At 41.6% G+C, this 25,613-nt stretch overlaps 1 protein-coding gene across 1 annotated transcript in view; it reads right to left on the bottom strand.

Annotated features, from left to right (window-relative positions):
* LOC139739206 (glycogen debranching enzyme-like) overlaps positions 1–25,613 on the bottom strand; it is a 58,851-nt gene that overhangs the window by 8,859 nt on the left and 24,379 nt on the right. The window contains exons 2-19 of the mRNA XM_071649820.1: positions 23,659–23,767; positions 21,978–22,203; positions 19,770–20,322; positions 18,966–19,074; positions 17,610–17,739; positions 16,337–16,549; positions 15,194–15,338; positions 10,769–10,948; positions 9,650–9,773; positions 8,688–8,851; positions 7,985–8,086; positions 7,264–7,419; positions 6,415–6,565; positions 5,440–5,674; positions 4,287–4,552; positions 3,534–3,667; positions 2,750–2,883; positions 197–475 (exon numbers count right to left, since the gene is read on the bottom strand). Coding sequence (XP_071505921.1) covers positions 197–475; positions 2,750–2,883; positions 3,534–3,667; positions 4,287–4,552; positions 5,440–5,674; positions 6,415–6,565; positions 7,264–7,419; positions 7,985–8,086; positions 8,688–8,851; positions 9,650–9,773; positions 10,769–10,948; positions 15,194–15,338; positions 16,337–16,549; positions 17,610–17,739; positions 18,966–19,074; positions 19,770–20,322; positions 21,978–22,203; positions 23,659–23,734 — 3,377 coding nt within the window. The 5' untranslated portion in view covers positions 23,735–23,767. The remainder of the gene's footprint in view (positions 1–196; positions 476–2,749; positions 2,884–3,533; positions 3,668–4,286; positions 4,553–5,439; positions 5,675–6,414; positions 6,566–7,263; positions 7,420–7,984; positions 8,087–8,687; positions 8,852–9,649; positions 9,774–10,768; positions 10,949–15,193; positions 15,339–16,336; positions 16,550–17,609; positions 17,740–18,965; positions 19,075–19,769; positions 20,323–21,977; positions 22,204–23,658; positions 23,768–25,613) is intronic.

Genomic DNA, 25,613 nt, shown 5'->3' with positions numbered 1-25,613 from the left:
CAAATCCAAATATGGTAAACAACTTGATACACATTACTTCCAATTGTATCCATACCATGGATAACTACTTATGGTCACTACATGCAAGCAGAATCAAAGTGGTTGTGGCCTGAGATGAATGAGCTTCATGTACTGTGTCGCATCCACGATGGTATGAAATGCCATCATCAACAAAAAAACTATGACAAATACTCACTTGGCCTCCTCGTGTCTGCTGGTGACCAGCAGTAACCCGGGCATGGCGATGAAGGTATCTCGGCCCCAGCAACGCATGAAGCCACTGGCGAAGTGGGGCAAGCCCGCGGCCATTGTCGGCACGCTCTGTACCCGCTTCCCCGTTTCCTCGTCCAGAGCCATGGGGACGTTCTCTAGGGATGGGGAGAGGGCGGGCAGGGGCGACGTCTTCACCACACCGCACATCTGGATTGATCCGAGGGCGAGGGTTCTCACAAAGGAAGAACCGCCTGACACGAAGCTGTGCATGGAAGTGAGAGGAAAAGCAGAGACTCAATGGGTAAATCAATTCAGATCTTCTGTACAAAGGCTGTACATTGCATATATTTCACTGTGGTTTTTGTTTTTACGAATTTGGCAAGTGAACCAATATTTGTCAAATCAAAACCCAAATATTCTGACAAATGTAATATGACAAAGACAATGTAATATCACCTCCTGCTGGGGAAATCACTCACTTTGACTGGTGAACAGTATACAAATAATGACTGCTATGAGGGGCACAGTTAAAATTATGGGCCCGAGGTGATGTGAAAACCGTAACCATGCCCGAAGCTAAGCTGAGGGCATGGTTATGGTTTTCACATCACCGAGGGCCTACATAATTTTAACTGTACCCCGAATATCAAGCAGTCATTATTTGTTCTTTATACCGAAAATAATTCCAAAACATAGATACCGAAAATATAGATTCTAGTCTCTTTTACGGCACTTGTAAGTTGTAATCAATGCTGATCGACAGCGCGGCGGTCGTACGTATGGTGCGTACATGAGTGATCATCCATGTGTTCACAGTGTATGTACGGGGTTGCGAGTTTCGACTGTCTCCAAACCAGTCCGCTAGTATACAAATGATGCACAGGATAGAGTGCGTCACCACTAACGCCACGAAATAATCCTGTGCATCATTTGTTTTATAAAATGGGTCAAAAATTCGAAAACTAACAGCATTTTTCAGCGTTTTTCACGTACCTTTGTGGGTCAAGACGTCCGAAGATGTTCGTCCCAAACATTTACGCACGTCGCACTCGGAAATCCCGCACATACAGTATAAGTATGATGGGGGGTTGGGTTTCCGGACACTTAAGTTCCCGCATGAAAACTTACTTATTTTACATAGAATATGCACCCTTTAACTTAAAGACTTGATATAGACTCCTCATATAGGCCTACTAGATAACATACTCTAAAAACGGCGTGAGAATTAACCTGCTAAATCGTTGGATTTGCCCTTCAAAGTGACTCCATGTACGTGTCCAGTCCCACAACGCTTGGTCTACTGTACTGTACAAAGTGTACGTATAAGAGTGTACGTATAAGAGTACGAGTATACGTACGCCACACATGTTATGCATGCACAGAGGGAAGAAAGGCCGGCCGGACGGCAGCCCGAACTAGAAGTTGTTTACAGGATTGACAGCGCGTACTGTATGCATGCAATTCAAAGGAGCCGCCGCGCGCACAGACGATCGGCAATAGGATTTAACACGCAGTGCAATGGGACTAGAATAGCCAAAGCACACGTGACTCATTTCAGCGCTTCCTATTGGCTACATTCTTGAACCCATTTTATAATCTCTTTTACAGCACGCTGATAGAATGCGCGGCGGTCGTATCATTGGTGCGTACATATGAGCGATCTATGTGTACGGGGTCGCGACTGTTTTTAAAACCTATTTACTAACTGTGCCCGCCCCCCGGTCACAGTAACTCAAAAATAGGGCACAGCTATTTTCATGACTCCCCTTTTAACCAATCAGATGAGAGGATTCTAGAAATGAGGTATAAATAAATTATAACACTTATTACTAAGTCTGTTAACAGTGGGTTTTCCTCACTATTCTAATCACTCACAAATATGTCTCACGTGTCACCAAATTCCCCAAATGTAATTCCTGCTCATGCAATATATACTGCATACTGTTTCATGAACAGGCCATCTCAACAGGTAAACTACCTCTATGGAGTACATTGTACATCATTCTATCCAGGGTTTGTGGGATATGGCTAAAGCACTGAATGGTCAGGCTAATTTGAAGAAGTTTCTCTCGGTAACATCTGATCCGGTTTAACAAACCTCATACAAAAACTTAGCAATATAAAGTCATGCATTTTAATCAAGCACATTTTGTAAAATGGTAAAAATCTTAACCCCTTTTATTTCGTCTTATTCTTCCATAAATTTATTTTCTTCAATTCTCTTTTTTTTTATAAACCATAGCAATTCAGCAAAATCCAGTATCTGTGTACATATATTTGCCTAATTGTGGAAATTAGTGAAATGCACATCGTTACAATGTTTACGTTGTGATTAAAATCTGGTCACTTTTTGCTGAGAAAAAAAAGAAAGAAGCTCTGTCAGTCCTGCAGGACATAGATGAACAAGAGTCACATCCAACACCTACAATGCTACTCTAGTTTCATACCTTGAAAGCTGTAGATTTTTAGCACATGTCTGAAGCGTAACCCACAATCTGTACTGATGCACACGCTCTCAAGCTTATGGCATACTTACCTGTTCATGGATTTCCAGCTGCGCTCCAGTAAGACGACGTACGCCCCCACCATGATGGCGTCGAAGTAGCAGGGGATGAGATACCGCGGGATCTGGGTCAGGGGTTGGAACGCTTTCTCAAACCAGAGTCCCAACTGGAGACAGGGTATTCCAAGATAAGCATTTTTTTTTTTGGGGGGGGGGGGGGAATGAGCAAATAAAAAGAAAAAACTGGTTATCCATTTCTTGGACTTGCAACAGTGTATTGAAAGAAAATTTCTGCATACATTTCACACTTCAAATGGCAGAGATTATTACAGAAAAGAATTGTTTTCTCCTCTTTTTTGGTCATTTCACTCTCCCCCCATTACCTGGGTGGATTCGCATGATAGAAGCTACTTGCAGTAACTTTCAATACTAACTACACTTGCAAAGCACCTTCTGCATTTTTAATGACCTCACAAGCACCTTATCATTGAGTACATGAAAGCTCTGTTGTAAAGTATTGCCATTTATTATGTTTCACCCAGATTTTATTGAATTGAATTGAACAGGTTTTATTAGAAATCATGTCTGGCAGCCAAAGGCTGAATTGCACATGTTTTACAATCATAGTTATAAAAATAGACAGATTATTTCGGTGCTCTGTACAAACAATGATATAAGGACATGACATAAAAAAGAACAAATATTACAGTGGTCACATGTGGTAAATCACAAGAAGTGATCAATCTATGAGGGTACCAGCCCAATCAATTCTGAAATTGCTTTTACAAAAACGAGAAGAAAAAAGGAGATTCCCTACCTGTTTGGTTGTCGGGTGGAGCTTGAGGCGGTTGCCGACGTAGCCAGGCATCCAGTCACCTTGCCTGAGGTTCTCACACAGGGGGTGACCCAGGTCATTCTTGCTGCGGATGTCAGCTAGGACCGACATGATTCCTTGGTGGGACAAGAAAAAGGAGAAAAAAAAATAGTGGTCTTATTTTATTCTTAGCAGCATCATCAGTTGCGGCTCTGCTATTCCAGAGGGCTATGATATTATTGCTTCCATGAAAGCCCACTGCACACTACACAACTTTCGCCGTGATTCACTGGTCGTAGGACACGACCTAGCCACTGGGAGTGTGACATCACAAGCCTGATCACTTTCCAGTCGCGCAACTGGGTCGCAACAGCAGTCATGAAGATTGGTCGAAAAACAAAAATGCAACAATCATGGTTGAATCTATTGTGGCTGATTTCTCAAATGATCACAAAATCCCACCGACTATTACGTCACATACTACTAATTACCTGCAACTTTGCATACAAGACAGCCTGAAGCATGTTCAACACTCATACTCACAGATATTCATGTATTCACAGAACAATTTAACCACATATACACAAACACACACACAGACTAAAAACAAAAAAAAAGGATTAGTCAGTATCAGTAAGATACTGATCAAAAATAGAAAATGCAAAAAGAATAATTCAACGGTATTCATACGATGCACATTTATGCATGGCCAATACATGGATATATTTCTGAAAACATTTGACCACCTGCACTAACCTTGTAAACCACAGTATATCAGTGGTCCAAAGTTTGGTATATTGTACGCTCCTGACCCCTTGCCGTCATCCCTCTCCTCCCCGTCGCATCGGAAGAGGACGCGGTTCATGTCCGTCAGTGTGAGCTGATCCACGATACTGTGGAAGTTGGAGCTGTTGGCGGTCATGGTGCTGTTCCCGCTCAGCGTCCTCACGCGGTAGCCGAACTGCGCGATGCAGGAGCGCAGGGTGGAGAGCGCAGAGCGGGCACCGGGGCTCGGAACCACCCTGATCACCGACAAAAATAAAAGAAAAAAAAAAACATGTGGAAAACAAGGTGTGAAAGGTACGACTTAAGAATCAAGCTCACAAGCATTTGCAGCGTAGACTCGGAAGCACTCTGACACATGCTGAGGATTTAGAATAGGACACATAACGTGCCACTGCAACCTTGCCTTTACAAGATTTTGTGAGCCAAACCTGAACTTGCTCCGATCAACTCTTATACGCCCACTTACATTGTAAGCTACTACTGACATTTCTGCTGCACGGTTGCCATGACATTAACACAAATACTTGCACTTAAAAAACCTGCAAGTGCACACAGGAAAATTCCCTCTCAAGCAATGGAATGCACAATAATCACCAGGAAACCGTGGTCATCATGCAACAGTGTCGCGCAAAAAGACTGGACATCTCCATTTCAATTTCATTTAAGGGCCTACATGTAGCTTGCATGATGATGCAGACAGATTGTGATACCATGAAGTGAGAACAGACGCTGTTCTGCAAGGCATTACAGAAGACTTGGACCAAAGGAGAACTGGGTACACTCTTGTTCAATGCAGTGTGTTCTCACATGGATGCATAGAAAGCACTGTATGTATCTGATGCCATCGTCAATCTCTCATGAAGGTATATTTTTTGTTTGCTTGTTTGTTTGTTTGTTTGTTGTTGTTTTTTTGACATTATTCTAATCATCAAACATCTCCTAAGGTCAGAGTGCTACAGCACACTACAGGAAGATGTAGCGTTCCAAGGTGTGTAGGTTTTGATGATACACATGAACCATGCCGCACGGTGAGACTACCAGCACGGTAAAAGCAATGTGCAAATTACCAGTGAGCGTGGATGATATATTTTTCCGGCCCATATGGGTTTTGAGAGGGACTCACTTGAAAGCGATGACGCTACCAGGAGGGAAGTTGATGAAGTCTATCTCCTGGACGGTGGCCTGGGCTTGGCTGCCGTGCTCCAAGAGCTCGCAGACCTCGCTGTTGAGCAGCGTCACGTGGGTCTGCATCTCCAGCCGGTAGTTGGACAGACCCGTGATGTGGGTTTTGGAGGGCGGCTGGCTTGCCCCGCCTTTTGGTACCAGTCTTGCCTCTAGGATGATCTCTTCAACGGAGCCTGGAAGATTTTGAGGGGGGAGATAGACAGAGAGATATTGAGTTGGAGAGGGAGGGAGAAAAAGCAGAAGAAATCTTTCACAAACAAAGTTCTGATCTGATTTTTCCCTTCACATACACATGTGTGTGTAATAAATTTGAGCAATATGAATGCTATTGTGTAATTGACTGGGAGGTCCTAATCTCTTCACACAATCATTGTGTTACGTAAAGAAGTATGGCCCTTCATTTACACAGAAATGAACTTCACTGTTTTTCACCACACACAATGATGACTACCCTTAATTAAAGCACAAGTCAAACATTTCCTAATTCCTTTTTTCCATCTACCATGTTAAAGAACCATGACCATTCATGCTTGTCATTTTAAAGCCATTGTATGTCTATTTCTATCGTTCCTATCAAATAACGTTACCATTGCTCATTCCCCAACCAAACTTTGGAGATTAAACTTACAGTTAAACTGCAGTGATCATTGACATGCTGGGTGTTGGGGGAAGGGGGAAGGATTTTGCCCAATATCTAATCAGGCCCTCTACACCTCACATACCATTGCTTGGCTCAAGTATTGCAAAGTTGAACAATAAGGTTTTTCTTAATTTGCATCCACAAGATTTAGCATCCAATGGATGGATGGAGATGAATAAAAACAATGCCTTCACCAACTTTTATATGGCTGTGATATGAAATGAAATATGAGTCTCAAGTCTCAAACAGATAATTGACAGACCAGTGACATACCTGGCACACATAGCGGTGGTATATGCCCCGTGTAGTGTGCATTGTGCGGGTGCTGGAAGGCCGTCCTGGCGACTAGGATCACCGAGAGGTGGGTGGAGGGACAGTGACGAGTGACCGCTACAATGTTCTCATCCACCTGGTCCACGTATACCTGGAGGAGAGAACAGACAATTTGAAGTCATAACAAGAAGCTGATTTTACTGATTTGAAATGCTTCAAAAAATGACAGGCCTAACTGAAAGGCTTTTAGCCTATTTAACCCATGATATCCATGCTTATGAGCATGTTTCCCACAACATACTACAGTTACTGTAACTCTGATACCAACCAAGCATAAAATAGATATTTGGGTCTTCTATTGCAAGGGAGACAAAGCTATATATTTCAGGTGTATCATATCTAATTTATATTTCCCTATCATGGGGGAAGGGGGTATAAATGAAATGTTTTAATATTCAAATGGAATGTTTTCATATTCAAAGCTACATGGCATTTGTAACAGTAAAGTTGTTACTACCATTATCATTATAAATTCTTTAGAAATATCCTAGCATGCTGGAGTGCCAGAAAGTCAAGTTAGTGACTGTGACCCGTAGGCCTCAGCACCCAAGAACTATAATATTGTCCAGTTTTTGCATGTCTGACCACTTCACAGGGATTTTATCCTGCTCTTTACGAGAGAAGTAAAGTGGGTACTTTTATATCCATATGCACATACAAATGCAGTGTGACTCTCCTACACAAGGGACAGACGACTTTAAGTCTCCCCCGAAAAACTCAAAAGTTCTAAGAATAGCTACTGTTTGCTAGAAGATAATCATATCTGCGATCTACTACGAAGCACCCCACCTGGCTGTAGCCCTGAGCTCCAAGGGACTGGTGGAGTTCGTTCAACTCTTTCTTAGCGGCCAGAATACCATGGTTGAAGTTGACCTCCGACGTGCTGTCGTCTGCGGCGCTTTCGTTCCACGACGTGTACAGGCGCTTCTCCTTCACCACGTGGATCTGCATAAAAGAATAAAAAGGGGGTGGTGGGATGGTTTTAGGAATGAGAAAAATGCTGGAAAAAAAATGATCTCTCACTTGGAACTTTTAGACTCTAAGGTATTATTCAGCTTCACACAAGTTCCATAAAGGACTCATCTATACTAGCAACATGCAGTGTTGTATCAGAACTATCGTGCTTGAGAGCCAAAACCTGAATAGAAGGAAATTACACCATACACGTACATATCAGAAATTTAAACCCATGTAAAATCTAACAGGGCATCAAGAAAAGGATATTGAGATATGACTATTAGAATCATGTTTTAATGAATAAGCCATCTTTGCTTTTGTTTCATGTTTGCTTTCTTTTAATCAAAATCTCTCTAGCTCTCTCTTTCTGCGCATTCACGTACAGGTAAACCTGTATCATCAATGGTCTCTCTCACTCTCTCTCTCTCTCTCTCACAAGATATATTTCTTTAACTTCAAAGCATTATCTAATTTCTTATCTCTTCTCTTTGGAGGAATAGTCTCAAATCAGACTCATGCATCACACCCACACCAGAAGAGGAAAGAACGGCACCTGTCCCTTAACGAGCTCATCATACCCCCTGGTGGAGCCCACCGCACAGCAGGCCATGGAGACAAGGGCTGCGCTGGGTAGAAGGTCGTAGACTGAACGCACCTGGAGGGACAATGTTGGGGGAGAGACGCTTTGTATCTCGAACCGAAGAAACAAACTCAAATACTAATGTTACACTTCTGATAAAGCTCTTACATGAATCCATGTAACAAACTAACTTTTGCAATAGAATCTCCACAACTAAGTGACATTCACAAAGAACATATATTTGGCCAGATTTAGGCTGCATTGACAAAAATAAATCTTCAAATGATTCAGATGGCTGGTTGACTTGTAATGTAATCACAACATACAGTATTTACAAAAACTTGCAAACCATCACATACATGTACATGTACACAAAAACGGCCCATCATTTTGCTCATGAAAAGAAACTCTTGTCTCCACTGCTTTGTACAAAATATCACTATCCAACATATCTTTTCTGGACATGTATGCAAAGCTGCAGTATACTGTCAAACAAATGAATATATTCTTTGTTGTTCAAACAACTTTCAAACCATTTCTCATTTTGACACATTACGTGACACAGTTAAAAACTACGATATTCAATCAAACATCTACACATTATGAATTAATATACAAAGACGCTCATATCTGCAGTGTAAATGTCCTATCACCATGAATTTCAAAGAATCCTCACCTCAACAGGAGATGGGTTGTCATGGGTCACGTCCATGAACAAGGCATGGGCGATGCTTGGCTGAAGAGGGCGCACCGCCGGTTGCAAGAATGACCCGACTGGCTCCCCGCCGTAGCGATACACCAGTCTCCCTTCCTCTCTAGAATTATACGCACTCATGGCCTCTGTAATAACAAGGATAATTTGACACATCTTTTACAAAGATACCCCCTAAGTGCTATGCATGCTGCGCAGAATTTTTAATTGGGCCCTTGCATCTGTAGATCTAATAGTGGGTGATTTCATAATTCTAGTTCACAATGAAATGGTTGATCTCTTCCTTTGTTAAAAACCGACCACCACAGAATATGGAGCTTCTCACTAAAGCTCAACTGTTTGGACACATTGAGGGCTAAATTTGAATATTCCTCCTTCATCTGCTCCCTTGACATGTCTTGCTGCTGTACTAGCAGGCTAGAATTAGCAGCATCTTAGAACAACTCCTTCATTAAAGTGGCATGATCGTGAATCACTGACTGCTAGATACATGGGTATACGTGTACGTGTACATGTACTTCAAGAAACAAACATCACCTCCCATGTTTGTTTATTTTGATACTTGTCCTGTTGAACAAGTAATTATTTTATCGGTTGAGATGATATTTATTGTTGAAAGAAGAAAAATGAAGCCCAAGAAACTTGTTCTGATGCAAACAGTAGGGCTCTACTAAAGGAACCAGTACGATGGGCTACAGCTACAAGAAACATAGTGTAGTGATTACGATATTAAGCTTGTGCTCTAAAACTTATTTGCTACACATGTACAACTGTTTCTCAAGACTTCAAAATAATCATATTAGGGAAAACACCTTTTCATCATTCATATCAAAGAAAAAATATATTGATAACTTTAGGCGATGGGGAAAGAAAAGTTATCGCTCAAATCATTTATACACTCATACATAATTGGCAGCTTTTCTTACCTCTGATTAGCGAGCTAATGCCAAGCCTGTTGATGAACATATTGTCAATGTACTCGGAGGAAGTGAAAAGTTCTGCCATGACGTAGAGGTCGGGACGTACCTTGCGAGCCTCATCAAGAAAGTACTAAAAGCAAGCAGACAATGGCCATGTTCACACCATCACCCTATCATGATGGAAGATTGTTAGCTCCATACTACATGTATGAGTTACGTTCACACTTGTGCCTATCGCTGATAGTAGGTCTCGTATTTAGCTATTAAACAACAGGCAGCGTTCGATGATAAAATTTAGAAAAGGCAGCACACCTCATGCAGTAACCCCAGTTCATGTACATGTACATACCAAGCATTCGTATGCAGGTGTGAATTTACAAAAATTAATTCAGCACTCACGGAGGTCAGGCCTAGTCATGAGCTCGTTGGTACCAGTGTTCACATAGGTCCACAACCTATTATGTATGACCTTAAAACAGGGTACCCTAATTATCCAGCTACGCGCATCCTCACCACAAGGTCTCTCGTGGTTAAAAGTGTCAAGCTCACTTCATGTTAGCTAACTGCAAGTTACGTTCACGCTGTCCAAAACTTTATGTATAGGGACCACTGGAGTTCTGCTATTTACAAAAACAAACATGTGAAGACTGTGATACTTAGGAATCAAATAAGATGAAATCAATAGCAGCATATAATGAAACTTGTCAAGTGGATATGCACAGACAGTATCTGTATGCCATTTGCAGACCTCCCTACCTTGTACCTTTCTGACTGAATCATAGGGACGATTTGGCTCAAAAGTAGGAAAGAAAGAGCAGTTCCCATACAAGTATGGAAAAAAAATATTTAAAAAATGCAAGAAAAATAAGAAACTGCTACTGCAACAAAAGCTGTGAATGGTCGAAATTCAGATTCTTTCCTCCAAATTCAGGAGGTTTGCATTTGCGAGAAATTACAAAAATGGTACTGCCCCAAGTAACTGTCAAGTGTCACTCTCACGGTGGTAAAAGATAGTGATACCATAGATGATTACTAAAAGTATGAGAATTAATGTTGATTTTCATCATGTTTAAGTTCAAATTGAAAAATAATCATAGAACAGATATGGTGACTGTAATGCGATACCTCTGCTACATGGATGGGTGTGCTGTGGCAGTTGTCTATCCTAACCCCATGGAAAATGGAGACCACATCCCGCGTGTACGCCAGCATGTGTTGCCATAGAAACGGGCAGTCCTCTGGGGTCTGTCCATAGCGCAGCTTGATGCTGTCGCCCCAGTTGATCAGCTCTCGTCGAAGGTACACCTGGAAAAGCATCCAGCCCAAAATGATATAAGAACTAGTACTTACAACAATATTTCAAGATGGGAACTTATTAGATGGATAGTGCTTACATAAAAATGAAGTCCTGCTGTCCTTTACATATTTTGCATTTGTTGGTTAGCTCTCACTTCTTCTGTTTTTTTCCACATCTTTGTACACCAAGTTTAGGGCTCTCTGTTTGTTCAACACACCCTCCCTTCATCCATGCTGTTGCTTTTTCACTCTTTTCCTGTTCTTTATCATTGTGTTGTTCTTCATCTTGTTTGAAGTTGCCTCCCTATTCATCTCAATCCTTCACAGGTTGTCCCTCTAGGATCATTGGTATCATCACTGACCCACCTCTGCCTTTTGTCTGTCTACCTGTTTGGCTCCCTGCCTTTGACTTCTAACCCACCCCTTTTGTTCAAGGTCCAAATGTTTGTTCATTGCATTCAAACGTGAACAGACAAACTGACCAGAAATGAATATTATTTATTAGCGGAAAACTGAGCAAACAAAATGGGATTCCATCGGGATTCAAACCCGAGATCTCCGGATTGCTAGCCCGGTGCTCTACCGACTGAGTCATAGAAAGCCCTAGTTCAGTGTTCGTCCCAGAATTCATGGTAGATTTCTTACATGTCTAAAAACAGAAGGTGGCAGATCTGACTACCAGGTAAAACCTTTTTTGGCAAGTATGATGTGCAATTCCTGTGAAGACTGTTACAATATACCGTATGTCCCAAAAAAAATTACAACGGGGCCCTATGCAATTATATCTTTAAAAATATTGCATCAATCTAAATACAAATTCAGGGTATGAAACTATAACTCATTGCCCACATCTTACAGAAAACCCCATTCGATTTGCTTCAGTGGTCAAAGAGAAATGAGGAATTTTGTAGAGGATGTCGGGAATCTCTTTTGTCCAAGTTCTGTCTATTGTTTACACACAAAATCATCGAAGTGCTAAACTTGGAAGAATCAGACTCATGACATGCTTTACTACAGTCCACATTTCTCTGTGACCGCTTAACCAAATCGAATGGGGATTTCTGCAGAATAGACCTAAGATGTTTATTATTTTAAGAAACTGAAGTAGCATTGAAAAAAAAAATCATATTGGATGTTATCAATGCGAAAATCTGATTGTAATTTTTGTGTGATATACTGCAGTATGTCCCCCAAAAATTACAATCAATTTTTCGAATTGATAACATCCAAAATGATCCACCTGTCTAAGTGCTACTTCAGGGTCTTAAAATATAACATCTTAGCACTATTTTGCAGAAAACCCCATTCAATTTGGTTAAGCGGTCACAGAGAAATGTAGACTGTTGTAAAGCGTGTCATGAGTCTGATTTTTCCAAGTTCAGCACTTCGATGATTTTGCGGGTGAACAATAGACAGAACTTGGACAAAAGAGATTCCCGACATCCTCTACAAAATTCCTCATTTCTCTTTTACCACTGAAGCAAATCGAATGGGGTTTTCTGTAAGATGTGGGCAATGAGTTATTGCTTCATACCCTGAATTTGTATTTAGATTGATACAATATTTTTAAAGATATCATTGCATATGGCCCCGTTGTAATTTTTTTGGGGACATACTGTACAAGTTTGTAGCAAAAACAAAAACAGAAACAAACAAAAACTGCTGAAAATTGCTTATCCAATAGTGGCAAGCCAATGAAGTAAAATGTAGTCAAAACGGGCCTGAGCTTTTGATTCTAGCAGAATCTTTGTCAGAGGCAAAAAGACAAACATGTACGGAAAGCAATCACATAATAGACTACACACAACAAGCTCAGCCTGAGAGAGCTGGGGACACGGAACTGAGAAAACAAAAGGTGCGAGTTAGAAGTCAAAGGCAGGGAGCCAAACAGGTATAAAGGAAGGGGGATTAAAGCAAGGAGGTGAACAGACAAAAGGCAGAGGCAGGCCAGTGAGGATCCCAATTCAAAGGGGGCAACCTGTGAAGGATTAAGATGAATAGGGAGGTAACATCAAACAAGATAAGAAACAACAAACAGATAAAAAACAGGAAAAGTGAGAAATAGCAACAGTGTGGGTGAAGAGGAGTTGTGTTGAACAAGCAGAGCCCTAAACCTGGCGTAAAAAGATGTGGCAAACAAATGAAAGTAAGAGCAAACCAACAAACCCAAAGTACAAAACATATGAATACAAGAAGGGGGGGGGGGGGGGGGGCAATACATACTATATAAGAGTGATTGATATGAAAGCAAAAATCGCTTTTCCTTACCTTTTTGGTTCCCTGCCTTTGACTTCAAGCCTACCCCTTTTGTTTTCATTGTTCTGTATCCCTTGCCCTCCCCTGACAGTGCTTGTGTGTCGCCCATTCTATGTGATTGCTTGTCCCTACATGTTTGTCATTTCACCTTGAATGAAGATTCTGCTAGGATCAAAAGCTCAGGCCCCCTTTGACTCAAATAGACAAGTTTGACAAAAACAAAACAAACAAAAAAAGCAAACAAACAAACCAAGAACATTTATCAGGTGTCTTTGAATTTGGGCTGATACAATGTGTATATTGCCAGCAGATAGTGATTGAGTACTAGCCAAATGCAAGTTATATGGAATGACAGCCAACGTAAGGAAACTGAATAGGAGACATGTTGTACAGTAGCATACCAACCACAAACATATTGCATGATGAATACACATAAATGAGTATATGGACACACATACACATATACATCATGCACAGCATTACAACATATTTGCTGCATTGGAATATCATGCTGTATTGCACCATTTACACACACTCGCACAAACAAATACACAGATATAAACAAACAACTAGAAATGTCGCTATGGCGACTGGTATGCCTCCGCCATAATGCATGATTTTCCTAATAGGTCTAGATAGTACATGTGGACAATGTGTGATTACATTTTCACAAAACTGGCAAAATATTGAAATGACAAGTTTGTCACAAATTGTTGAATGTTCACCTTCCTTGACCTTGGTTTAATTGGATGAATAGGAGAGCATGTATTTGGGGATTTAAGGACTTTAACTTGACTTTGACCCATTCATACATTTATGCATTGAGTAATTTTCATGGTACCGGTATGGAGAAAAAGTGCAATTTCTGTACTGAATAGTAAATTGTTACCATGTTCATCTGGCCTTTGACCCTAAAATTCATAAGATACTAGTAATTACTTTCAGGTAGACATGCATAAATATGCAGTAAGTTTCACGACAAATTGAGCCACTTCTGAGATATGGGGGAAAAGTTAGTTCAGCACTTTCACTTGATCTTTGACCTTTTGACCTTTGAGGCAAAAAAAAGAAAAAGGAAAAAAAAACTCTCCAGAGAATTTCTATTAGGTTACACATGCATACACCAAGTGTAAAAAAAATAATAATAATCCTGCTGGCATTGCATGAACATGAGGGAAATAGTAAAAATTTGAAGTGTTGCACTTGACCTTTGACCCCTGACCTTTGACCCCATGAACCCTACATTCTCTAGATAATCACTGCCAGTCAGTACATGTATATACTATGTTCCATGAAGATACCTTGAACAATTTTCCAATTTACAGAGAAAAAAAGGAAGTTTTAATACTTTTACTCGACCTTTTGACCTTTGATCTTTGACCTCATGACCCAAACTTTCACCAGAGAATCTAAATTGGGTAATACATGTATACACTAAGTTTCAAGAAAATATCTTCTGGCATTGCGTAGATATGGTGGAAATAGTGAAATTTTATGTATTTGACCTTGACCTTTTGACCTTTGACCTTGAGCACGTGCACCCAAAAGTTGATAGGCACAACTTCACCCCCTAATACACATACATGCCAAGTTTCATTAGGATACCTCAACAAGTTTTGATAGTTACCTTGTCCACAAAATTCATTACGGACGGACGGAAGGACGGACGGACGGACGGACGGACGGACGGAAGGACGGACGGACGGACGGACAACCCGAAAACATAATGCCTCCGGCACCACTTCGTGGCGGAGGCATAAAAACACACAGACATAAACAAACAAAAACACTGAAGGAAACAAGTGTTTCTAGGGAACATATCAAAAGTTTAAAAAGTGGAGGGGCTCTTGACAAGAGAATAATGGAGAGAATCAGACAGGAGTACAACCAACCCGTGTATTACAAGAAAGTTACAGCTACCACAACAAGCAATCGAGAGCCCCAAGTCCTCAATGAATGTACACGAGTATCAGCAAACATGTGAACTTGCCTGCCTACCTTTGAGGTTGACTCGGCAAAGTTTTTGAGGGGGTCATCCCCCATGACCCAGCCATTGGATACCATGAGGAAAGGGGCCTTGTCGGTGTCCATCAGCGCTTCTTCAGACTCGATGTCTGAATCCGGGCCGTGGTGACGGAAGTACCTGGAGGAAAAAACAGAGGTGGACACATTTCTACCACTTCAGGCCTTCGGTACTGGATACAAAAGTCTAGTCATGCTGTAACTCACAATATCACTCAATTGTTGCATTCATTGCCGGATACAACATGCTTCCTGAAGTTCACTTGAGGAAATGAAAACAAACAAACCCAAATTAAAACTGGCTTTAAAAATAACAAGGATTTCATGAAATCATATTTGTATGAAAAGATGAAAGCAAATAGAAAGGTGTAGTGTATGGCAGTTGCAACAGCATTTGGACTGCATTGCTCCTGTGACAAGTTTATTACCAACAAAACAAAAGGACAAACTAACATCGAGTAATTCGGAGTAAGCAGGTGAGGGTTACGGTTTAGCCTGGAGCAGAAGAAGCTAGTTTGTGTCGGCCAATGCACTGTTTCCATATTATGATATAGTAGGAATATTTTTTTGAAAAAGTTATACTTGTGCAAAGACTACACAAATGATTCTAGAGCTAAAATTAGTAAAAGCAGACTTTAATGTGATCTTAAACCTGAGATCTCAGACTCTTCAAGCCCACGAATATCTTGGTAAATTTGAGCTGTCACAGTTTCTAATGATATTTATATACATGTAGGAAATTGTTTATGCTTCAAAAAACTTTATTGAATATTGTGTTGGGTATCGATCGCTGATGGATAATTCATGGAATCTTGCTCTGGAGGAGTTTACCATAAGATCTCAAACCCAAATCTGATTTTGACCAAATCCAAAAGATAATTATAAGCATTGGATAAATAAACAAGACAACAAATCTTCCCAAGGCTACTTGTACAAATTTGGAACAGAGCAGTTTATATTTGTGTTCCAGACATAATCAATTCAAGATGACCCACTACAGATGGTATCTGAAGCATGAACAATGTATAGCATTTGGTAGGTTTACAAAGGAAGGATGCTATCTTGTCTACAAACATCTACTTGATTCCTCTCTAGCAGCACCAAGAGACCCGATCTTACTTTTTGACCAGAGGGTGCTCCCCGGTGACCTCCCGGAGGCGGGGACCACCCTCCTCCAGGTAGTGGTAGCGCACGTTGGAGACGAGGTTGTTGACGGCGTGGCGGAGGTCCTCTTCCATCTCGTGGGCCATGTGGCTGTTGAGCCGCTGGAGGTGGCCCCGTAGCTCCTCGCAGCATTGCTCTATCCGACTCTCCTGGTCAGGGGCTCCTGGTCTGCATGATTAAGCAGGATCAGTGCAGAGTAGTGTGAACAAGAGTTTCATCACAAAATGGGCCAAGTGCCATTTTGAAACATTTTACAGTAAGACCATCATCTGAGAGAGCAAAATAAAGTCTTTCTAATGAAAACTCACTTGTACATGTAAGATAACAAGGAATATTTTTTGTTATGATTGAAAACATCCAGTATTTTCTTATTATATTCTTTGTTGTATTAGCAGCTTAAATCATAAATCTCAACTTATCAAGAATGGAGTTTGCTCGTTTTGCAATAAAACTCATCAAGTCAGTCACATCTTGGAATCCACACCCATACAGAAACATGCAATAACACACAAATATGACGCGATCCCAAATGCAACATACCAGATTATGTGCATGATATTAAAAGACATTTAAATTGAGAGGCCCAAGGCCAGGAAGTAAAGCAACTACTCAAGAGCTGACCAAGCATTAGCGGGGTACACTTTATACAGAGGGGCAAGTGTAAAAGCAGGTAACATTTGCTAAGTAGAGCGAACAATATTGACTCCCCTTGCACACATCTACAATCATTTTGCACGACAGTTCTCTATAACAAAACAATGTGTCACATTATGCAAAGTTACCAATCCTTGCAAATAATCTTAAAAACACAATATGAAATATATCGGCAAATTACATTTTTGTTTTTACTCTTTTCTTTTGTGACAAATAATGTGAGTAAAAGCAGACAGTAGGCAGGAAAAAAAGATAGCCTACAAGTAGATTTACCACTCTCTTAAAACTACCTTCATGCTATGAGGCTCTCTGAAGGAAAATAGGTCAGTTTATCTTCAGAAAAATATTGATACCCCTTCTGATGATGTATGAGCTATATTTGAATGGACATTCAGGCATATTGAAGATACTTTGCACTAACTTTTTTATCTAACTTCTGGAGAATGTAACAGCAACAAACACAGAAGCCTCAAATTAATGAGCAACTTTCAAAAATTCATACACAGACCTAAACAAAGAATGTGACAAGGGGACCTTCGCACACAATCATGTTTGCTCATGTCTTGCCCTTCACCTGTCAGTGTTGAAGTTGGCCATGGCCTTGTTCATGTCGATTGTACTACCAAGTCTCTTGTAGTTCGGGTCCTGTATGATGGACACCTCCCAGGGGGTGCTGTCTCTCTGTGGGAACGTCTCCTTTGACCCTGAAAAATGGACAACAATCAGATACATGTTGCACAGAATTTGATTTAACCTCTTAGGCCCTGAAAAGCTCTTGGCTGCCCTGCTCAAAAATCTCCGATGATGTGAGTGAAAATAATGTGTGTTTCATTGACCACTTCACATCGTCTCTGTTTTACATATATTCTACAATCAGATATCCATACAATGCATTACTAGTAAATTTGTCTGAACCCATGCAAAGTTGTGTCTACTGTTTCTGTCAGTGAGTAGAGGTTAAACTTTCAAGAGACCTCAAGGTGCTCTAGGGACTAGACCTCAAGGTGCTCTAGGGACTAGACCTCAAGGTGCTCTAGGGACTAGACCTCAAGGTGCTCTAGGGACTAGACCTCAAGGTGCTCTAGGGACTAGACCTCAAGGTGCTCTAGGGACTAGACCTCAAGGTGCTTTAGGGACTAAATGATGTTTGACACCAAACAGCAATACTACATTGTATACAAACAGTGGTTTCTCTGCAATGGATCAAAACTACCTGATGAACAGCAAGTTGACAAGATACACCCACCCCCCCCCCCCCCCCCCATCTCAAAAGCAAGTATGGTACAGGATATCATCTTCTGTCTTTCAACCTGGACATCTCAGAAAGGTAATAATTTACAAGTGGACTGGCTGTAGTTGAAAGAAGACATGTCTGTTTTAAAGATGTGTATCCATGACTAATTACATAAATGATAAAGCGCACCATGGCATAGAGATGACATCAGTAATATTTATAGAAATACCAATCATGCAAATAACCAAATACAGGGAATAAAATTGCGCTTTTAACAAAGTAAGACACGTCTACTTACTGCAAAAGTGGAAATTTTCATGGTGTTGAAATTTTCGCGCGTTTCGCGCAACCAGAAACTAGCGCGAAAATAAAAGCACGCAAATATTTTTGCTTGCCATATGTTCCCGTGCGTGATGTCTTAATTCCGTGGAATTAAAAACACGCGAAACTCTTCTTACCCGTCTAAGCGCGAAAAATTAGTCGCGCGAAAATATCCACTTTTACAGTATAGTATGCAGCACTGATCCATTGACTCATTGACTGGTTTGTGAGTGGCTGTTCATTTAAGCAAAATCTGCAAAGTTGGCAAACTAGATTGAGTCAGCCGTGCCAATCTGGCCAACAAAGAGTTAATGGGTGAGGGTAAGTGTGATACTAGCAATCGCTAAACTATATAGACCCAAGACTTCTCCTCACCTTTTGCTCTCTCCCTGAACTCCTCGATGATCTTCTCGACATCCACCTGGTAGAACTCTGCCATGTTGTAGCGGGGCAAGACATCATGGTTCAGCACATGCCTAATCACCTGGGGAACGGAGAAGACACGACAAACGTGTTACATAATTTGGTGGATTCATTATTTGGTGGAACAACATCAGCAAGTATTACCAAATTGTTGTGGGCCTCATAAATCAATGCACAGCACCTAAGAGCTGATCGCAGAAACCCTCTTGCATGACCAAGGCAATTCTTGACACTTTCTGTCTCACACTATTTTCCGTCTATAAACAAAAAACACAACTACAACAAAATTCTGAAGTTCCAGTGGATTTGGATGGCTGAATGAATCCAGAATATTTACCCTCAAAAGACTTAACATACAGGCTAATACAGGAGGGACATATAAAAGACACTAGGCATTTTGCGTAACCCTACCCTGATTAAAAGGTATTGCAATTTGCAGGATGGGCCTGATCCTTGAAATTCAAAACTGACAAGGTGTGCAATAACCATGTCATTGACTCAGTCCGGAAAGGGATATATCAAGCAGGTGATATGACAAGTTTCAATCCATTTCAATTTGTCATTTCACTTGCAAATCCTGAAATGACATCTAAGACTGACGAGAGATGCCAGCTTTCTCACAACTCCTGCAATGATATCAATCCAGCTATCAAATGGTCAACTGAAGTACCCTGACACTTTTGATACATGACTACTATGAATGTTATAACAAGAAGTGGACTGCAAAATGGGGGAGCAACATTTTGGCACACTAACGTGAAGCTGTTCCTCATTGTCAACGAAACTTGGGATGCCGCACTCTGCCCACTTGTCATCAGCGACCTCCAGCGTGAAGTGCCAGAGGATGCGGTCGACGACGTAGGCCGGCCGCAGGTGTGGCGAATTCTGCACGTTGTAGGCGCACTCCGGGTGCTCCCGCACCCAGGGGCTGTCGAAGGAGGTGTGGTTCCAGACCACGTCGCAGATGCTCAGCACGCCCCACTCGTTCTGCATCTTCGTCACCAGCCCGCGCACGTCCTCCAGGGAGACGCGGTTGCCGTTGCAGTCCAGCGACGGGTTGAGGGCGCGCTGGTTGCGGATGGAGTAGGAGGAGTTGGAGGCACCCAGCTCCTGGATGGGGGTGAAGTGGATGACGTTGTACCCCGTCTCGTGGGCCACGCGCAGCCGGTCCTCCCAGGTGACGAAGGCACCCAGGCTCTTGGTCAGCACAGTCTGGGCTGTGATGCAGTCCAGCGGTAGGATGTCCGTCTCCGAGGTGACGTGCAGGACAGGATCAACCATGAAGTATCCTGAGCCCTCCTCTTTGGTACTGCCAGCGAAGAAATATATGTGTGACTTGGTTAAAGAGCAGCGGGATTTGAGCTGAACCTATGCAAGATGTAAGTTAGGACAAAATCATGATCCCCTCCCCCCTCAAAAAAAAAAAAAACTCTTTCTATAGTACATCCACTCTATGCAACTAAATCTAGACACTGTACTTTACCAATGCAAACATAAAAAGATGAGCACGTCTTTGAATTTACATGAAAGATGCAGACAGTTAGTCATAGACAAACGAGTGGAAGGTAGGTATTGTGTAGTGTTCAAGGACAACTTTTTTAAGACAAAACCAGAAAAAAAACAAAGCTTGTTGGTGTTGTGTTTTCTCTCACATTTTTTTGGTATGTGTGTCTATTCTAATTTTAGGTAACTTTGCTACATGTCTCTACAAGGTAAATAAAATGTGTAGCATCAAAAGCAGTCTCCTGTACCACAGAACACAAAATGCCAACTCTATGGCAAAATGTCCAGCAACCTAACCCCGCCCCTTTGAATCAGTTCTTTCATACTAAAACTTTTTTGTCACTGTCTATGTGTGCATGTATGGTGGTCAATATGAACAATGTCTTACTTGAATCTCTAAATATCTTCTATGACAACAAAGTGATGTTTAGTGTCTATCCTATAGACTGGTGTAAGATGTGGAAGAAGGCAATACACACAGGCCAGACCCTAACCTTTTTTCCTTCGGTCGGCCACTAAAATCATTCAATTTGAAATTCCGGTTGCCTGATATATAACTGTAATGACTCATAATAAAGGAAACATAATATGCCTTGTCCGCCTTGGACTACTTAACATAACAATGTCGGAATTTCGGAGCTTGGGCATTTGTTCCATGTTCATCGTGTCACTGCCGGCAACCAGGGACAGCCTGGTGGTAGTGTCGCTGCCCAGAAAGCAGTAGATGACAGGTTCGAGTCCCACTGGTTCCTTTTTTCCGACATGTTTGTTAATCTACAGATCAGCAGTTGCGATCTTAACAAATTTAATTTGTAGAGGGAGACAAAGTGAAGAAACTCGCACCTGAACTTTCACCCCTCTGAATAATATCTTTCTTTCATATAATATGCCTTGCCCGCCTTGGACTACTTAACATAACAATGATGGAATTTAGGAGCTTGGGTATTTGTTCCATGTTTATCGTGTCATTGCCGGCAACCAGGGACAGCCTGGTGGTAGTGTCGCTGCGCGGAATGCAGTAGATGACAGGTTCGAGTCCCACTGGTTCCTTTTTTCCGGCATGTTTGTTAATTTGCAGATCAGCAGTTGCGATCTTAACAAATTTAATTTGTAGAGGGAGACAAAGTGAAGAAACTCGCACCTGAGCCTTCACCCCTCTGAATAATATCCTTCTTTCATTTAATCCATACTGAATGTTAGTTGTCTGGTTGGACAACCAAAAAATAATGTTTTTTGAGAATTTGGTGGCCCGACATCAATTTTAAGGGCCCAGGACCACCGAGTCATTGCTGCATATTTTGTCATAGTCCAATTGCTATGCCCTTCATCTTCCTCTCAGGGCATAGCACTGTTGAGAAATCACCTCTGGGCAAATAGTTTCAACCATGTCCCTCAGAGCAGTCAATATTTGCATAATTTATCGCAGCTTCCCCCCCCCCCCCCCCAATTACTATGACGCACCTGTCATCAACTGTGAAGTAGTACTGGAAAGCCCCAGCCAGGTGCAGCTGGACGGCACAGAAACGCTCCGACGTGTCGCACTGCGACTGGGAGGCCATCTCCCACGGCAGCTCGTAGAACTCCCTGCGGTTGAAGGCGCGGCCCGTCCCCTGGGCGGGGTGGTTGGTGAAGACGCGCACCCGCCTCGCCTGGAGGGTGGGGCCGAGCTGGAAGTGTAGTGTCCATCCTGTGGCAACGAATATCCAAGTCATGACACGAAGAAAGAAAAACACTGAAGCTTTACTGAATAAACACGTGCTAGTGTCTGCCAGAGAAAAGAGCTTACTGCATACCAATCACACACTACTACACGTGTTCAAATGCAGATTTGATCTTGAAACACCGTTTGATTGTGTTTTAGGGAAGGGTAGTTTCTGCCGCTGGGTTCTCAATATCTTATAGACTGAGTGTCATGTATGATCAAATGTGGTATCACACACATCAGAAAATTGAGAATTATCAAGGCTCTATATTGAATTACACATTTCATTGACTAATATTTTGTTTTTGTTTATGTTTTTATCTGTACATGTGTTTTGTTATCAGGCGTGTCTAATTCAAGCTGTGCGTTTTGGTGCCACACTCCCTTTTAATGTACATAGATTGCCATGGCATAATATTTTCATTCTAGTAAAGATTGGATATTGAAATAAACAACTAAATTATGTTACTTTGAATTTGAATTTGTATTGTGGGAATTCCAAGGGGGTTTGACATTAACAATAAATCATGAAATATGGACATTGGTTTGATGACATTATCCTTATCAGCACTAACAAGTTCAGCAGCTTTGGATCTTACATCAATGCCATGTGCATTCAAATAAAAAAAAAAAAATTGTTCTAGTACTTTGTAAATGTGTTTCCATACATAAGCAATATAGTATATGTACAACGTTGCACACTCTTATACTGAGATACACACAAACAAGAAAAAACAGACAATGTAGATGTGCAGTCAAACAAAAATATAATAGTGTGTTTGTGTGTTTACTGCATGCAGATTACAGTGCCTTTTGGACAGACAGAAGTGATGCATGACAACAGAAATATTTGAAGTGGCAGTCAACCCCTTGGCTCCTCTCCACACTAGCCTTTTTCCAAGGCCCTCTCGCAGCATGGTGGTGAACGAAGCGAGCTCAGCTGAGTTGGACAATTCGAAGGCCTTTGATATCTCATTTGCATTCTTATGTTAGCCCTTTGAATTAACAATTTTTGCTCCCTGAATTGGGGAGCAAAAAATCGACCAATTTGCACGTCTGTCTGCCCGAGCCCGATTCACATACAGTGGATGCATGTCACAGACCTCCACTGGCGCGGTCAGTGATGATGCATACGAACAGGCCGGACAACACCAAGACAGAGGATGTGGCAAGTGTGCCATTCCATTGGTCGACAGAAACCCATTAAAATGACTATTCAGTAGGATTCATGTGTCATAAATAATAATGTGTGAGGCAGATCTCAAAAGACCCCTGCAGTGTCATCGTCTCGCGCTGGGCTCCCTTTGCTCACCAGCTACAGCCATCATACAGCGAGAGGGCCTTGACGAAAGGCTATCTCTACACTTGTGATGAGGTCACACTGATGCATGCACACACACACACACACACACACACACACACACACTCATACTCACTGACCTTTCCTGAGCCTGTAGAGGGTGGTAGTCTTGTGCTCATCCTCGTTTAGAATCAGTTTCCTGACCTGGCTGGCCATTATGATGGTGGACCCCTGGGTTGATGGGTCAGGCTGCAATAACAAATTATATAATTAGGAGTAAACCATCAGCAAGAAGGGCTTATAGACACAATACAACTGTATGCAGATCTTTTAAAATGCATCTGATGACTGTGTATTTCCAACAACTATTGAAAAACCAGTTCATACAGAAGTTGGTGGGTCTCTTTTTAATACCAGGGGGTACCGATTTCCTAGGACTGCATAATCATCTACCATGTATTTGTAGTCAAGAATATATAACAGCTTTCAGGGTGCAAATATCTAAATTTGTTAATGTTCTGATTCCCTTTGCTTTTCTTTGTTTATAGCAGCACCCGTGGAAATCCACGGGTCTGAGGGCCTCATATTTTTTTTTAAATTTATTCATATTATTTCCGCCGCATTTTTAGTAGTCAAAAAGAATGAACTTTACTATTTTCTCCTTTCTTCTTTTGCACCCTCTTCTACCCATGGCCATGCCCTCCTAACACCTGAACTGAGGAGCCGGTCCATGGAATGGGAATTTAAAATCGCCCCGCTTGCTGTTGTCACAGATCAACTTAGCAGCACCCGTACTGGAAATTCGAGGATTGTCTTCTTTGCCCAAAGATTCTTCCCGTCGAAGCACGGGGGAGGGGGTGCCATCGACATCTTTATTGCCCTGCATATCTCCCCCTTCCCCATCCCATTCGCCCTCAGTCTCGACGCCCGTTGAAAAAAAAAATACATGAGCCCTATCTGGCCCCAACGCACACACATCTTTTCTCTTCATGAAAAAGCTGAAAAGTGGCGTATGTCATGAATAATATTCACTTTACCACGTCATTTTAAAAAAAACCCCACACAACGACAATATGTTTGCATATCCTCGCCCGTTTATCTGCTTCAGACTGTACATTATCATTATTATCATTATCATATGAATACTATTATTGTATCATCATTCAATAAATATTACTTTGGGAGGGGAGATGATATAGTCATTAAAGGTTTAATAAGTAGGCATCCATGGGTATCCATGGGTCTCGGGGCCTCGTATTTTTCTTTAATATTTCTTTTCCTACGTTGGGAAAATATTTTTGTCTTCATTTGCTCCTTCTTTTTTATTTTTATCACCAAAACTTGGTTTGACGGACTATAGAACTACCCATTTAATTTCCACTTGTAACTTAATTCAAAAATAGGCGGTCGGCAAAGCGAGGTTTTCCCCTACGTCCGCACTTGTCTTATGAATATTCATGTTTACATATGCAATAAACAAAGGGACAGCCGCGCGTTTAATCTGAAATGGAAGGGTACGATCGGCAAGGATAAAAATTTAAGTGGATATTTAGCCGTCCTAAACAGCCTGACTACAATGATACCCGACGTGGGAGCAAACTAAATGACGTATACCTGAGCTGCATAGTATCCTGTAGTTTTGCAAAATACAATAAAATAACAGCATTCGCTGTTTTCATTTGGGCACGCCAATGGCGAACTGTACGTAAATGCCCTTGTATGACCGAGCCGTGTATTACCATGAGAGCCCATATCACGTGCAAGCAGGTTTACATCCAATAAAAAGTTTAAAAAAAAAAAAAAAAAGATAGTGTGTTTCGTGTAACCATCGTCAATACGTACACAGGCGCAGGCCTGTACATAATCTGATATGGAAAGGCACGATCGGCAAGGACAAAATTTAAGTGGATATTTAGCCGTCGACATCACTGCTAAACGGTCTGAGTACATAATACCCGACTTGAGAGTAAACTGAATGATGTAGCTGAGCTGCAGAGGATCCTGCAGTTTGGGAAATAAAATACGGCATTCGTAGCTTCCCGTGTACCGAGAACGCATCATGATTCGCAATGCAACACAGCGACAGGCTCAATTA

This window comes from Diadema antillarum, unplaced genomic scaffold, assembly GCF_040938485.1.
Source record: "Diadema antillarum isolate AM-2024a unplaced genomic scaffold, OU_Dant_1.0 seq00000788_RagTag, whole genome shotgun sequence".
Classification (NCBI taxonomy): domain Eukaryota; kingdom Metazoa; phylum Echinodermata; class Echinoidea; order Diadematoida; family Diadematidae; genus Diadema; species Diadema antillarum.
This window is presented reverse-complemented; position numbering and strand designations above follow the sequence as displayed.